This window comes from Chenopodium album, chromosome 12 (assembly GCF_948465745.1).
Source record: "Chenopodium album chromosome 12, dcCheAlbu1.1, whole genome shotgun sequence".
NCBI lineage: Eukaryota > Viridiplantae > Streptophyta > Magnoliopsida > Caryophyllales > Amaranthaceae > Chenopodium > Chenopodium album.
In genome coordinates, this window is record NC_137845.1 from 29,536,977 (window position 1) to 29,549,940 (window position 12,964).

Genomic DNA, 12,964 nt, shown 5'->3' on the forward strand with positions numbered 1-12,964 from the left:
AGCGTAATCCATAATTATTTTATTAGTCATGCATGTAATACTCCTACTATTTTCTTTAATATGATATAATTTTATTTTTTATTTTGTAATTACGACTTTTTTTATCTTATTTTGCAATTTGATAATTATTATAATAATTACTGTGCACGAGACCTAATCTGGTGGGAGATAATAATGAGCTCCTATACTTCGTATATCATTTTCCTTTTTATGTAGTAATTCGTTGGACACCAAAACAAATGTTATCCATTTCTTCTCTTCCAGGGTCTACAGAAATTCTCTTGGCAGTATCATCAACAATCCTCATCAGATTCTGTATTACCTGACAACATTTCTGCTTCAATTTCTCTACCCTTTATTTTCGACATTCAATTCCTTTATCCCCGTTTCTCCTTTCAATTCCTTTCTCCTTCCTCATACTCTTTGCATCAGATTCTCTCTTTCTACTCCGTTTTTCAGGCCCAAAAAGCTCCCTTTTGTCGCTACTTTTCCGCCATTTTTATCCCCATTTTCAAGCTTTGCAACTTTCTTGCCATTTCTCTGCGTTTCTCTGGTAATTGGGTTTTTGGGAAGGCTTTAATGGCGGATTTTCAGCATTATTGGAGTTTTTAGCAAAATGGTGATTATTGCGTATGAAGCCGCATTCTTGTTCGGATTATGCAATTAGGGTTTTGTAAAGAGATTCGAGTTCATGAATTATGCTTCCGTGGGGTGGGATTAGCTGTTGTTTGAGTGCTGCTGCACTTTATCTTCTTGGAAGAAGCAGTGGGAGGTCTGTTTCTGTTCTTCTTTCATGTTAATTAAATGGATTCTTTGGTTGATTCAATCTTGGTAATTTGTGTTTATCAATTGCATTTTTTTATATGATATGATTGATTGTTTACATGTAATTGTTAATTGTAATGATTGCAGGGATGCAGATTCCTTGAAATCCGTGGGTCGAGTTAATCAACTGAAAGATTTGGGTAAGATGATTTTAATTTTTTCCTGTTTATTGCAGTTTGCTATATTACTAGTCTTGGATTATATAATGTATTGTTCATTGGTATTTTATAATCAACTTCGACATTGTATTGTATCGGTATTGTTGTTACCTGACAACCTGTTTTAAGCAATGCATCAGTATAAAACTGAGATATTACCTGAAATGAATCAGTAGAGGGCAGGGGTTTAAGGAGATAAGGGTTTATTCAACGGTGTTTCTTAATTGCTTACCGAGGTTATGTTTTTATATAATTTCAGCACTGTTGCTAGATGCTGCAAGCAAAGTTATACCTTTCGTTGTCTGCGTCTCTGGACGTGTTGGTTCTGAAACGCCAATAAAATGTGAATACAGTGGATTACGAGGTGTCATGGTGGAAGAAACGGTATTTAAAACATGCTATCCTATTTAACAGCATCAATTTAAAATTCACTTTCTGAGCAACATAGATATTATCTTTCTCTATCTTGCGTAACCTGTGCTGAAGTGGGCTCTGATGTAGATTAGATACAATTTTTTTATTAAAAACTTTGCAGTTGTCTTCTACATTATTGTTTGTTTACATTATTGTAATCTTTATATGTAAGGTATGAAGTATTTATTTTAGGTAGAGGGAGAATGAAATTTGAATTTAGGATAGGATTGTGCGTTTGTGTTCTTCATTCTCTATCTATACCTATGCATTGAAGTCTTTTTCTTGTCCTTTTGTGGCTGCCTCAGGCTGAGCAACATTTCTTGAAACACAATGACGCTGGTTCATGGGTACAGGATTCTGCATTGATGCTATGTATGAGTAAGGAGGTGCCCTGGTACCTGGTAATACTTTCATCCTTGTTATATCGGCTATGAAGCATTTAACTTAAACTTGTTTACTATGTTCTGATGTGATATTGATGCAAGGTTATTTATGAGGAAGATCCTAATGATGCATTGCATTAAAGTAGCTGATAATTCTTCTTTTTCTGTTTAAGGATGATGGGACAGGTCGTGTTTTTGTTTTGGGAGCACGAGGTGCTACTGGTCTGGAATTAACTGTTGGGAGTGAGATTTTTGAGGAGTCAGGACGATCCCTTGTCCGTGGGACATTGGACTATCTCCAAGGTCTTAAGGTACATATCTGTTCATTACAATGTAAGCTTCCAGTTCCAGATGCATTGTCGTCCTTGCTGATGATTAAATTACTTTTCAGATGTTGGGAGTGAAGCGCACAGAACGAGTGCTTCCGACTGGGACACCCTTGACTGTTGTAGGGGAGGTATGATTCAACCCTGATAAGAATCTTGAAAGTAATTTTCTTAAACTTTTGAGATGCACCAGCTTATGATATTACACCATTGATTCAATAGGCCTCTTGTTTTCATATGTTGCTTGCATTGACACTCATCAAACTAACTCAGTCATGTTTTGTTAAAACATTATTTGTTGGATGTGTATGAAGTTAGCAGGATGCTGGTGTAAGCATTAGCTTCTGTGCTATCAATTTGAAAATTTGCCAATTTTATTGTTGTTATATCTTATACGGTGTCACTGTTACCCGAGATGGATAAATCTGTGCCTTCATTGACCATTTGTCTTCTGTAAGAGGATCCTGAGGAATTTTGCTGCCTGTCTTTTTCCTTTCCCCCCTTTTTAGAGTGGCATTCTGGAGAGAGAGTAAAGGAAGTTCCTAATCGTTATATATACTTGTTTATAATTTGTTTAAAAGAGTTTCAAAGGTTACGTGGCTGATGTCGGTAGCTTTGTCTGCTATACTTAGAAACCTTATGCTTCTTTGATTAATCATACGGCAATGTGCCATTGATTGTATATCTGCTCCCGTTCCTTCTCCACACATGTAACCTGTTAAGACTTGAGAGTATCTAGGTTCTTATTTCATACGATCACTGTAATTTAATTTTTTTATTTTATTTTATTTTATTTTTTTTTGTTTGCTTTAATGGGCTTCAATTAATTCTGGGTGTTATCTTTTACGTTTGCAGGCTATCAAAGACGATGTGGGGACTGTTCGCATTCAGCGCCCTCACAAAGGGCCTTTTTATGTTTCTCCGAAAACTATTGACCAGCTAATTGCAAATCTTGGAAAGTGGGCTAGGTACAGCCTTTTCGTTTTCTTCTCTCTCTCTCTCTCTTATTCGCAATCCTGTCTTATGCATCCTTTCTGTGTATAAATGGCGTATGCATCAGGTGGTACAAATTTGCTTCCCTGGGATTCACTGCCTTTGGTGTCTATCTGATTGCTAAGCATGCTCTTGGACTTATCCTTGAGAGAAGACGTCGATGGGAGATGCATAAACGGTATGTTGCCTTGTTTATTTATAACCAATTGTTGCTGCAAAATAGTTGTGAAGAATAATGTACAAAACAATGTGTTGTTCCTCCTCAAAAACAAGCTTACTTACTTGATTGGCTTATTGGATAGAAAATTAAAGGTTGTTTGCTCTTTTGTCCTTGGATTCTTGTAGTTTGATACATAAATTTTGATTGCTGTCAACATTAAGTGGTGATGTACAATAGGAAGGAACATGAAAAAAAGCAAGGGTATAACCTATGTCACATGGACTCGGGAACGAGTGTGGACACATGTCCAAGGGCAAGTTCCAATAGTTTAGGACACCGGGAATTTGTCCGTTATTTGGACACGGGTACAGGGACACGTCAATACGTCACTTAAATGTATATAAATATTACAAAAGCTTTAAGTTTTTCATTATGTCCACCACTATTTTTTTTTTTTTTTTTTTTTTTTTTTTTTTTTTTTTGTAATTCTTTCCTCGGTATATTCTCCAAATAAATGGCAGTCTTCTTCTCTTCATCTTCTGTATCAATGGTGGTCTTCGAACAAGATGTGTTGTTCTTTCATGTTTCTCCTCTTTTTTCCTCTCCACTCTTAAATGGAAGTGTCCGTGTGCACAATGAAGGGTCGGACACGTGTCTCCGTGTCCGTGTTGTGTCGTGTTGACTCGGACACTTCGCGATTTTAGCTGTGTCCGATTAACGTAGGGTATAACCATATAAAGAGGATCTTAGTAGTTGATTTCAGAATGGGTAGTTATAGTATTATAGATGTTGAGACAGTTGAATGGCTGGTGAATGAAAGCTGAAATTACAAGGGAGCAAGCAAATATGTTTGCTGAAACTTTGTATTCCCTCTGTCCCACATATTATTTACTTGGGATTGGCATGTACTCCATATTAATGACAATTGTTATATTCCCATTGCCCCCCAAGTCATCATGGAACCAACCAATGAATTGCTTATTTATAACCTCATCGATTCCCATCTTTTGGTAGGGTTTTAGCACACAATACCTCCATATGCTCATTCAGATGTGGTGGATGTACAAGTGCTATGTGATGTAGGGGACTATTTTTTTAAAAAAATATTATTCAACCAAACCCCACTATCCAATTTTTTTTTTTTTTCCCTTTTATATTCACCCTTACTCAACCAAACCCATAATTTTATTTCCCATTGTCCAAAACGGAATGCATTACAATCTTATCTATGGAAAATGTGTTTTGCAAACAGAAAATGAACTTTTGTTTGGTGCGGAAGGATTATTTGAATGAAAAATTGGATTTGAATAAAGAGAGAAAAAAGTTAGAGAAAGTAATGGTGGAAAACTGGTTGGGCCGGTTATGTTCTGTTTGGGTTATTATTGGTATTCATTTCGGCTTCTTGTTAGGAAATGGTTCAGAACTCCAAATTTCATTTCTGGTTGACCCATGGATTGAGAGTGTCTTCTACGCATTATTTAAATGCATATAATTCTGTTTAATCTTTCATTATGATTTCTGTGATGATAGTAAAAATACAATCACTAGAAATATATTATTTATTAAGCTATTGCAATTTTGTTTAACTAAATCTTCATTCTACGACAATTGTTGATAAGAAAAAACTAATACTCGCTCCGTTCTTTATTTTTATTTTTTATTTTTTTCTTTACACATTCCATTTTGGGCGTTCCCTTCTATTCTTTACACTTTCTTTTGTAAAATACATAATATTCTATTTTTTTATTGACTTTTTCTTAAAATATGTGATTATCATTAATTTTATATCAATTGAATTCAAAATTCTCAAATTTTTTATTCATCCAATATTTTCGGTAGATTTCCAAAGGCTCCTAATTAATTAAATTAATCACAAAAGTTGAATCCATCAATTTTCAATTAAGAAAAATAACAAAATAACCCCGATTTAATTATTCCTCAATCACCATGCATAATACCAAACGTTAAAAAAAAATTTGAGAACGGGGAGAGTAATATCATATATTAAATTCAAAAGATACATAAAATAAGATTGTGTAATGCTGGGTTATTCTAAAAAGACACCGTGATAAATATTAAGGATAGATTGTGTAACTCATTACAGTAATATTATTTTTAAAATGAAAAGAGAGTAAGCTTTGTTTTCATCTCATCCATATTTACCATCGATCATTTCAATTTGTATTTTCAAAGAACAAATGTAGTAATAGACTAAGATACTGCTATTACTAAACCCCTGTGGCCACCTTAAAAACCTGAACTGTGAAGAAGCCAATAACCCCACAACTTTAAAGCAAATATAATTTACTCGGGCTCAATTCAACAATTGTATTAATTCTTTGCTCACTGTTTCATCTTCTACAGCTTTCAGATGATATGCATGTGATTATCTTTATGTTATTTAGTAATTTAGATGTTATATGTTTGTCGAATGCTACAGTATTGTCTGAACTTTTTTTTAGATTCTCTATTGTCTTGGATTTGCTGATTATGGACACTTCCATTCAAAAATCAACTACATTTTATCAAGGATAGTTGCTAGAATGCTAGATGGCAATTGAGTTAAATTGCTCACTCTCTTTTTTCACCCTTGCTGAAGTATGCTCTTTCTTCCATTAGATACCTAAGATTGTGTGAAAGCATTACCTGGCAAAGAATTAATTTGTGAACTTGATCACTGGATGAACATAACAGTGATCAATGTCGATCTTTGGCCAATTTCTGAATCTTTTCTGAAGTTTAATCATCAATAGTTCATCTTTGTCAAGTTTAATTCTTCCTTGTTGGTTCTGTAACTTCTGTAACCCACTCACCCTCTATGATATCAGGCCTTCACTTAATATGTTTCCTAATTGTGCAGGGTTCGTGATGCAGCAGCAAAAAGATCAGGCCGGGATGGTGATGCTAGTTTCTTTATACTCTTTTTAGTTTCAATAATGCTCTATTTGGTCATTTGCTGAATGATTTCTGTTCCTTGTTTCAGATGGACAGGATGAAGGCGGATCAGATAGTGCTAAGAGAGATTGTTTGATGCCAGATCTCTGTGTCATATGCCTGGAGCAAGAGTATAATGCTGTGTTTGTCCCGTATGCTACTACTCCCCTTTTTTTTTCTCTTTTTGTTTGTTTGTTTCGTACTCCCTCAGTCCTTTTATTATATGCCTGTATTCCTTTTTTGGGTCATCAAAATTAAGTGTCTGTTTCTATTTACAGGTTGTACTTTTTGACAATATTATTCTCTTTTTGATGCTTTTTCATTTGTCATCATTTTTCTTTTTATTTTTTTGGTACTTTGACATCAATTCCCAACCACTTTTTTTTTTCTTTCCATCTCTCTCTAACTCCACATGCATATTTATACTCCCAATTATTAGTTTTATGGAATCTTTAACTTTCTTAATTCCCGTGCAAAATGAGAAATAGACATATAAAAGGACGGAGGGAGTAGTATTTTGTGGACCCGTTTATTTAGATAAACACTTACAGAATGCTTGTAACTATTGATACAGAATGCTTGGGGCCTTAGTTAATCAGTTATCAAGCTGCAATTTGATACTATTAATAGTTGGTTGACTTGATACCATACTCTGACATGTTATGGTTAAGGCAGTTGATATTTACAAATGGTTATTTCTACTAAATGCAATCTAATTAAGAATTGAAGACTAACCATGGTTTGAACGCAAGGACATTATAGTTTGTTTTTTCTTTTTATGAATTTGTTTTACAGCTATAGAGCTATTGGACTCATTGGCTAATAAGCTGGCCATGAGATTGAATTAGTAGATTTAGTGTATGGCTTGCTTTATTTAAAAATTAACCATCCTCCACCTGTTACTCTGTTAGGGTCATATTTCAAGAATAGTTTTTATTTTATTTTATTTTTATTTTTCGCATCCCCTAGTTAACCTTTTATCTTTAAAATTAACAGCCATACCCCTTATTAAATCCATTAGTCATCAATTTCTTCTATATGGCTTGCTCTATTTCCTCTATGTCAACCCTCCATCATCTCACCTATATTGCATTTAATCTTTTTAGGTTAAACGCAAAAAAAGTAGACCGGGGAGGTTAGAGTAAATTAAGATTAGATGCTTAATTTGTGCAAAATTTAACAGTTAATGGACCGAAAATTAGCATTTTTTATTTATTTTTATCAGAGACAGATATTAGGTGTGGTCTTGTATTACTGAGATACTTTGGAGTATTTCTTGGTATAGGATGCAGATTCGAGCCCTTGGTAACGAAGTGTTGGTATGGATATCTTGTAGTTGCTCTAGTTGGAGTTTCTTACCCTTCTGTGTACTACTGAGTCCAAGGATATCTTGGCTTTGATGTGATGGAAAGACCTTATTTATCTTTCCTAACATCATATGTTGCCCAAAGGTTCCCCTTCTTTGGCTCTTGTATTTGCTACTACTTACTATCTTGGTTACTTGAATCTCAAGCAGGCATGTTTGACAGTGTTTGGTCCTGATTCATTGTCATTTATTTTTTAAAATTAAAAAAAAAAAAAAAAAAAAAAAAAAAAAAAAAAAAAAATTGCATTCTAGGCACATCTGAAAAATAGGTCAGGAACAGTTCTGCTGTGGCTATTTAAATGACACTGGGCTATTGGCATGAGCATATGTACCTGAGAAAATTCTTGTGTGATATGCCTAGATATTAATTTCTTAAAATTTGGACTGTAATTAAAATTCTAATAAACTTTATTGTTAAAAATTTTGTTATATTTGAGAATATTTAGGTCCAAATGCTTTGGTGTTTTCTTTTAAAGCTATGATACTAGTAGTGTCTTGTGCATATTTACTGATACATCTTTGGTCACAAATGTATCTCAGGTGTGGTCATATGTGCTGTTGCACAGCTTGTTCATCGCAATTGTCAACATGTCCACTCTGTCGACGACGTATTGAGCAAGTTGTTCGAACTTTCCGTCACTGAAGCATGGGTTTTGCTTTTTGGTGCATCAGATAGGTGTTGAGTACAAGGATATCAAACATAGCTCCAGTTTGCAACTGCTCAGCTCTCCAATTTTAAGTAATTAGGTTCCGATTTGAAATTAGTACTATTTATGGCAATATATTTTTCTCCCTTCATGGGAAACTGCCGTGTGGATTGATGTCCTGTGGCGGTACCTTAGTTCATGTTTCTGGGCGAAGGCATTCAGCACTGTAAATACCTCATCTGTGAACCTATATCGTGTATGGGAAAAAAATTCAACAAAAGCTTCAATTGAGAAATTAATGTCTTTATATCACAACAAAAATTCTAGGATCGATGGACTCTTCTACCGTACTCTCTACGTGCTCAAAGCATAACTAAACTTTCGTTAGTTTTGGATAATGGACAGTACAGTACAAGTGTACAATAATGGCAAAGCGTTGTTTCAAGACATAGTATTAGAGTTCTTTGATCTTAGAACTCAGAAAAACAGAGAAAAATAGAGAGAAGAGGATAGAATTTTTATTAGAATGAAAAATCTTATGACATATTACAAGCTAGGAGCTGTTTATAGCATACATCAATAACAGAATCTCTAACAAACTCTATACATCACCAAAAACGTGGGAAAGCTTGTAATAATAGAATTATCAAGCTCATCAAGCTGTAACAGAATCTGCCAGCTCACTAATCCAATGCACCAGTGTTCATAGCTGCCAAGTCATCAATCCAGTCCTTAAGGAAATGCTACTGTATCGTCCATTGCTTGATCAAAGACTTGATGCTTCAATGTATGGTCTTGATTAACTGCAGTAAGATCATCATGATCAGGGTGATCATGATTCTCATTACCCCCCTCAAGCTAGGAGGTGGCTGAGGAAAAGACATCCCTAGCTTGGACAAGAGCTCATGAAGATGAGGAGAAGGCAAGGACTTGATGAAAAGATCTGCCAGTTGATCATTTGTAGGAAGATAGGAAAGTTCAATCAATCCTTCTAATACCTTTTCCCTTGTAAAGTGACAATCAAGCTCAATATACTTGGTCCTTTCATGATGAATGGGATTCTTGCCTAAGTGAATTGCAGACAGATTGTCAACATTCAACTTGATAGGTTTGAGGTCTGTCACCCCTATATCACACAATAATCTTACTAACCAAGTGATCGCATAAGCAGTTGCAGCCATAGCCCTGTATTCTGCTTCAGTAGAGGACTTAGAAAGTGTAGAATGATTTTTAGATTTCCAAGAGACAGGGTTCTTTCCCAGCAACATAAGATAACCTGTGACAGATCTTGTAGTGTTAGGACAAGCTGCCCAATCTGAGTAAGCATGCAGAGTCAGTTGTTGTGAGGACTGTAACAAAATCCCTTGACCAACTGTACCAGCAATATATCTCAGCATATGTATCAAGGCTTGAACATGTTAAAGTCTTGGAGATTGCAGGAACTGGTTGAGGGTTTGGACAACTAACGAAATATCAGGTCTAGTATGAGTTAGAAAGTTTAACTTCCCAACTAAACACCTATATTTGCTAGGGTCACCATAGAACCCCCCCCCCCCCCCCTTTCTTCTGCAAACAACTTCAAATTGACAGGTAAGGGTGTTTTAGTAGATTTTGAGACATAAACTCACAACTTTCCAAAAGTTCCTTGGTGAATTTACTTTGACAAAGAATGATTCCATTTAAAACCCGCGCTATCTCAATTCCAAGGAAGAAATTAAGTTCTCCCAAGTCTATGATGCTGAACATAGTATGCAGGTGTAACTTTAAATCTTCTAGAATAGAAACATTTGTTCCTGTCAGAATTATATCATCTACATAAACTGCTGCAATACAAAGATCAGAATCTGACTTGTAGATGAACAAAGAGTAGTCATTCTTAATTTGTATGAACCCTTTCTTTTGTAATTCTGAATTGAATCTTGTAAACCACTGCGTGCTAACCTGTTTTAGCCCATATAGAGATTTCAGCAACGTACAGACCTTGTTATCTGGATTAGGGAGACCTTAAGGCATTCTCATATAAACTTCCGCATCAAGAGTGCCATGTAAGAAGGCATTATTGATATCTAGTTGAAGTAGAAGCCAAATTTTGCTTGCTGCAACAGCTAACAGACACCTTATAGTGGCCATTTTAACCACAGGTGAGAATATCTCATCATAGTCCAAGCTATATTTCTGAGTGTAACCTTTTGTAACCAGTCTTGCCTTAAACCTCTCAACTGATCCATCCTTTTTTAACTTTATTTTGAACACCCACTTGCATCCAATTGCTTTCTTCCCCTTACGTAAATTTGTCACCTCCCAAGTTCTAGTTGCTACCAAAGCTTCTAGTTCTTTGTTCATAGCTGCCATCCATTCTAGAGGTTGTAAAGCTTCAAAATATGTTGCTGCTTAGTAAGAGAACAAAAACCACTTATCAAAGCTTTGCAGGGTGTTGGCAGCTCCTCAAAGCTGACTAAGTTACACTAATGTGGTGAACCAGTCACAACACAAATATAGTCATCCATCCAACTTGGTCTTTTGGTAGGTCTAGTGGACTGTCTCTCTAGTATAATATGTTGTTGATGTTGTGTTTGGGTTTGGGGTATTTAAGTATGTGTTTGGATATTTTATGGAGTTAGGTGTTGATTTTCACAACAGGAGAACCAGAATCAAGAATATCCTGTTGTCTTGTTCCTGAGTCTGTTTCTGATGTTTGAATAAAAACATCAGGAATGTCAAAATCTGTACCAAAGTTAAAGGGTGTGTTTGCAGGTAAGAAAATAGGGTCAGGTTTTTGAGAGGGTTGTGAGAAATGGAAAGGAAAAGGCCTTTCATGGAATGATGACATCCTTAGAAACAAATATTTTATTTGTTTCTAGGTTCAGCAACTTGTAAGCTTTCTGTCCAGTCAGTTGGATAACCAATAAAAACGTAAGGTGAAGCTCTTGGATCAAACTTAGATCTATGTGTTTTCAGTGTATTAGCATAGGCAAGACACCCAAAAACTCTCAAATGATAATGCTAGGTTTTGTCTTATACAATATCTCATAAGGTGTAACAAAACCAATGCTACTTAAAGGCATTGTATTGATCAAGTGTGTGGCTGTCAAAAGACACTCTCCCAATACCTCATAGGTAATTTTTACTGGAAAAATAAGGATCTAGCTGTCTCCAAAAGATGCCTATGCTTTCTTTCCACAACACCATTTTGTTGTGGTGTGTCTACACAACTAGTTTGATGAAAAATCCCAAACTTCTGATAAACTAAAAGAATTCTACCCTCACATAATTAATTCCTTGGCATTGTCAGTTCTGATAGACTTAAATTTACCTCAAACTGATTTTGAATAATGCCAAACAAATAATCTAAAATATCAACAAAATCAGTTTTATTTCTCATAAAAAAGGTCCAAGTATGTCTTGACATATCATTAACTATTGTGAGAAAAATATGTACAATCATCATGTGTCTTAGCCTTATAAGGCCCCTAAACATCTATGTGCAACAAATCAAAGCACTTATTACACTTAAACTAGAAATAGGAAAGGGTTTCCTAGTTTGTTTAGCCATTGGACAAATCTAGCAAACAGAATCTATACAACACTTATAAGAAAAACTTGCATTCAAATAATGCAGTTTATTGAATGGTAGGTGTCCTAATCTTAAGTGCAAAAGTTTTTCTTATTCAGCCACTGCAAAATTCACAAATAGATTGCTCTCCACACATGATCCTTATCAACAAGATAAAGTCCAGACTCCAAGTTACCAAGAACCAGGAAATTTTTCTAAGAATCCTGAATCATGCATTTATCATGAGTGAAAACAATTTCACAGCTCATATCCTTACACAACTTATGTGTAGAAATCAAATTAAACTCTAAATTTAGCACATGTAACACATTGTTCAAGATTTTGCCATTACCAAATTTAACGGTTCCTATATGTTGAACTTCAACTTTCTTTCCATCAGTTACTGTGATTTTATTAGGCAGTTTATCAAAAGGAGCATATGAATCAAAGAGATCTAATCTTGAGCAAATATGATCAGATCAGTAGCACCATTATCTATGATCCATTAGAATCTAGGCAAGTAATTAAGCAAGTGTTATTACCTGCCATGTTTGCCATTCCAGTAACCTTGCCATCATCATCAGTCTTGTTTTGTTTGATGAAGCTCATGAACTGACTGAACTGTTCTTTAGAAATATGAGCAGCATCATAATCATCGGTGTCTGAGTCATCTTCACCATAAACAACAACTGCAACTCGTTTTCCTTTGGCAAACTTGCCATAACTAGGCTTAGGTGGTTAGCCTTTCAGCTTGTATCATTTATGAATGGTGTGATTGGTCATCTTACAGTGCTCACAGTACAAGTTAGACTTCCTGTATCCTCCTGCATAAGCCTTTCTTCCATCAGATTTAGTAGTTTTGTAGACTAAAATGGTACTATGACCAAATCTCTAATTATCACTAGTTGCAAAAGCCATCCCTGAGTGTTTGTTATACACATCAGTAATATCCTTCTGTCTTTCATCTTGTATCAATAGATTGTAAGCAACTTAAATTGTAGGAAGAGGATTCATCATCAAAATATTAGTTTGAACACTTGCATGTTTAGGATCTAGCTTCATAAGAAACTGAACCAATCTTTCATCCTGTTGTGCCTTCAAAAACTTCTTAGTCAAGTTACAGAAACATCCATTGCAAGAACATACTGGAATAGGATTAGCTGCATTGATCTGATCCCAGACTCCTTTGATTTTAATGAAATACT

At 35.2% G+C, this 12,964-nt stretch overlaps 1 protein-coding gene across 1 annotated transcript; it reads left to right on the forward strand.

Annotated features, from left to right (window-relative positions):
- The first annotated feature begins 224 nt into the window (after positions 1–224).
- LOC145570474 (E3 ubiquitin-protein ligase SP1-like) lies at positions 225–8,501 on the forward strand. The gene is made up of 11 exons (XM_081629571.1): positions 225–772; positions 913–965; positions 1,243–1,367; positions 1,703–1,798; positions 1,954–2,091; positions 2,172–2,237; positions 2,962–3,074; positions 3,167–3,277; positions 6,120–6,157; positions 6,243–6,345; positions 8,100–8,501. The coding sequence occupies exons 1-11, from the start codon at positions 699–701 to the stop codon at positions 8,200–8,202; spliced, it is 1,020 nt and encodes a 339-aa protein (XP_081485697.1). The 5' UTR covers positions 225–698; the 3' UTR covers positions 8,203–8,501.
- The last annotated feature ends 4,463 nt before the right edge of the window (positions 8,502–12,964 follow it).

What these genes read in the sequence shown, in the direction of transcription:
- LOC145570474 (XM_081629571.1), top strand. Translation starts at nt 699, where the DNA reads ATGCTTCCGTGGGGTGGGATTAGCTGTTGTTTGAGTGCTGCTGCACTT. An exon ending in CGATGGGAGATGCATAAACG is followed by an intron (nt 3,278 to 6,119) that starts GTATGTTGCCTT and finishes CTAATTGTGCAG; the next exon opens with GGTTCGTGATGCAGCAGCAA. An exon ending in TATAATGCTGTGTTTGTCCC is followed by an intron (nt 6,346 to 8,099) that starts GTATGCTACTAC and finishes AATGTATCTCAG; the next exon opens with GTGTGGTCATATGTGCTGTT.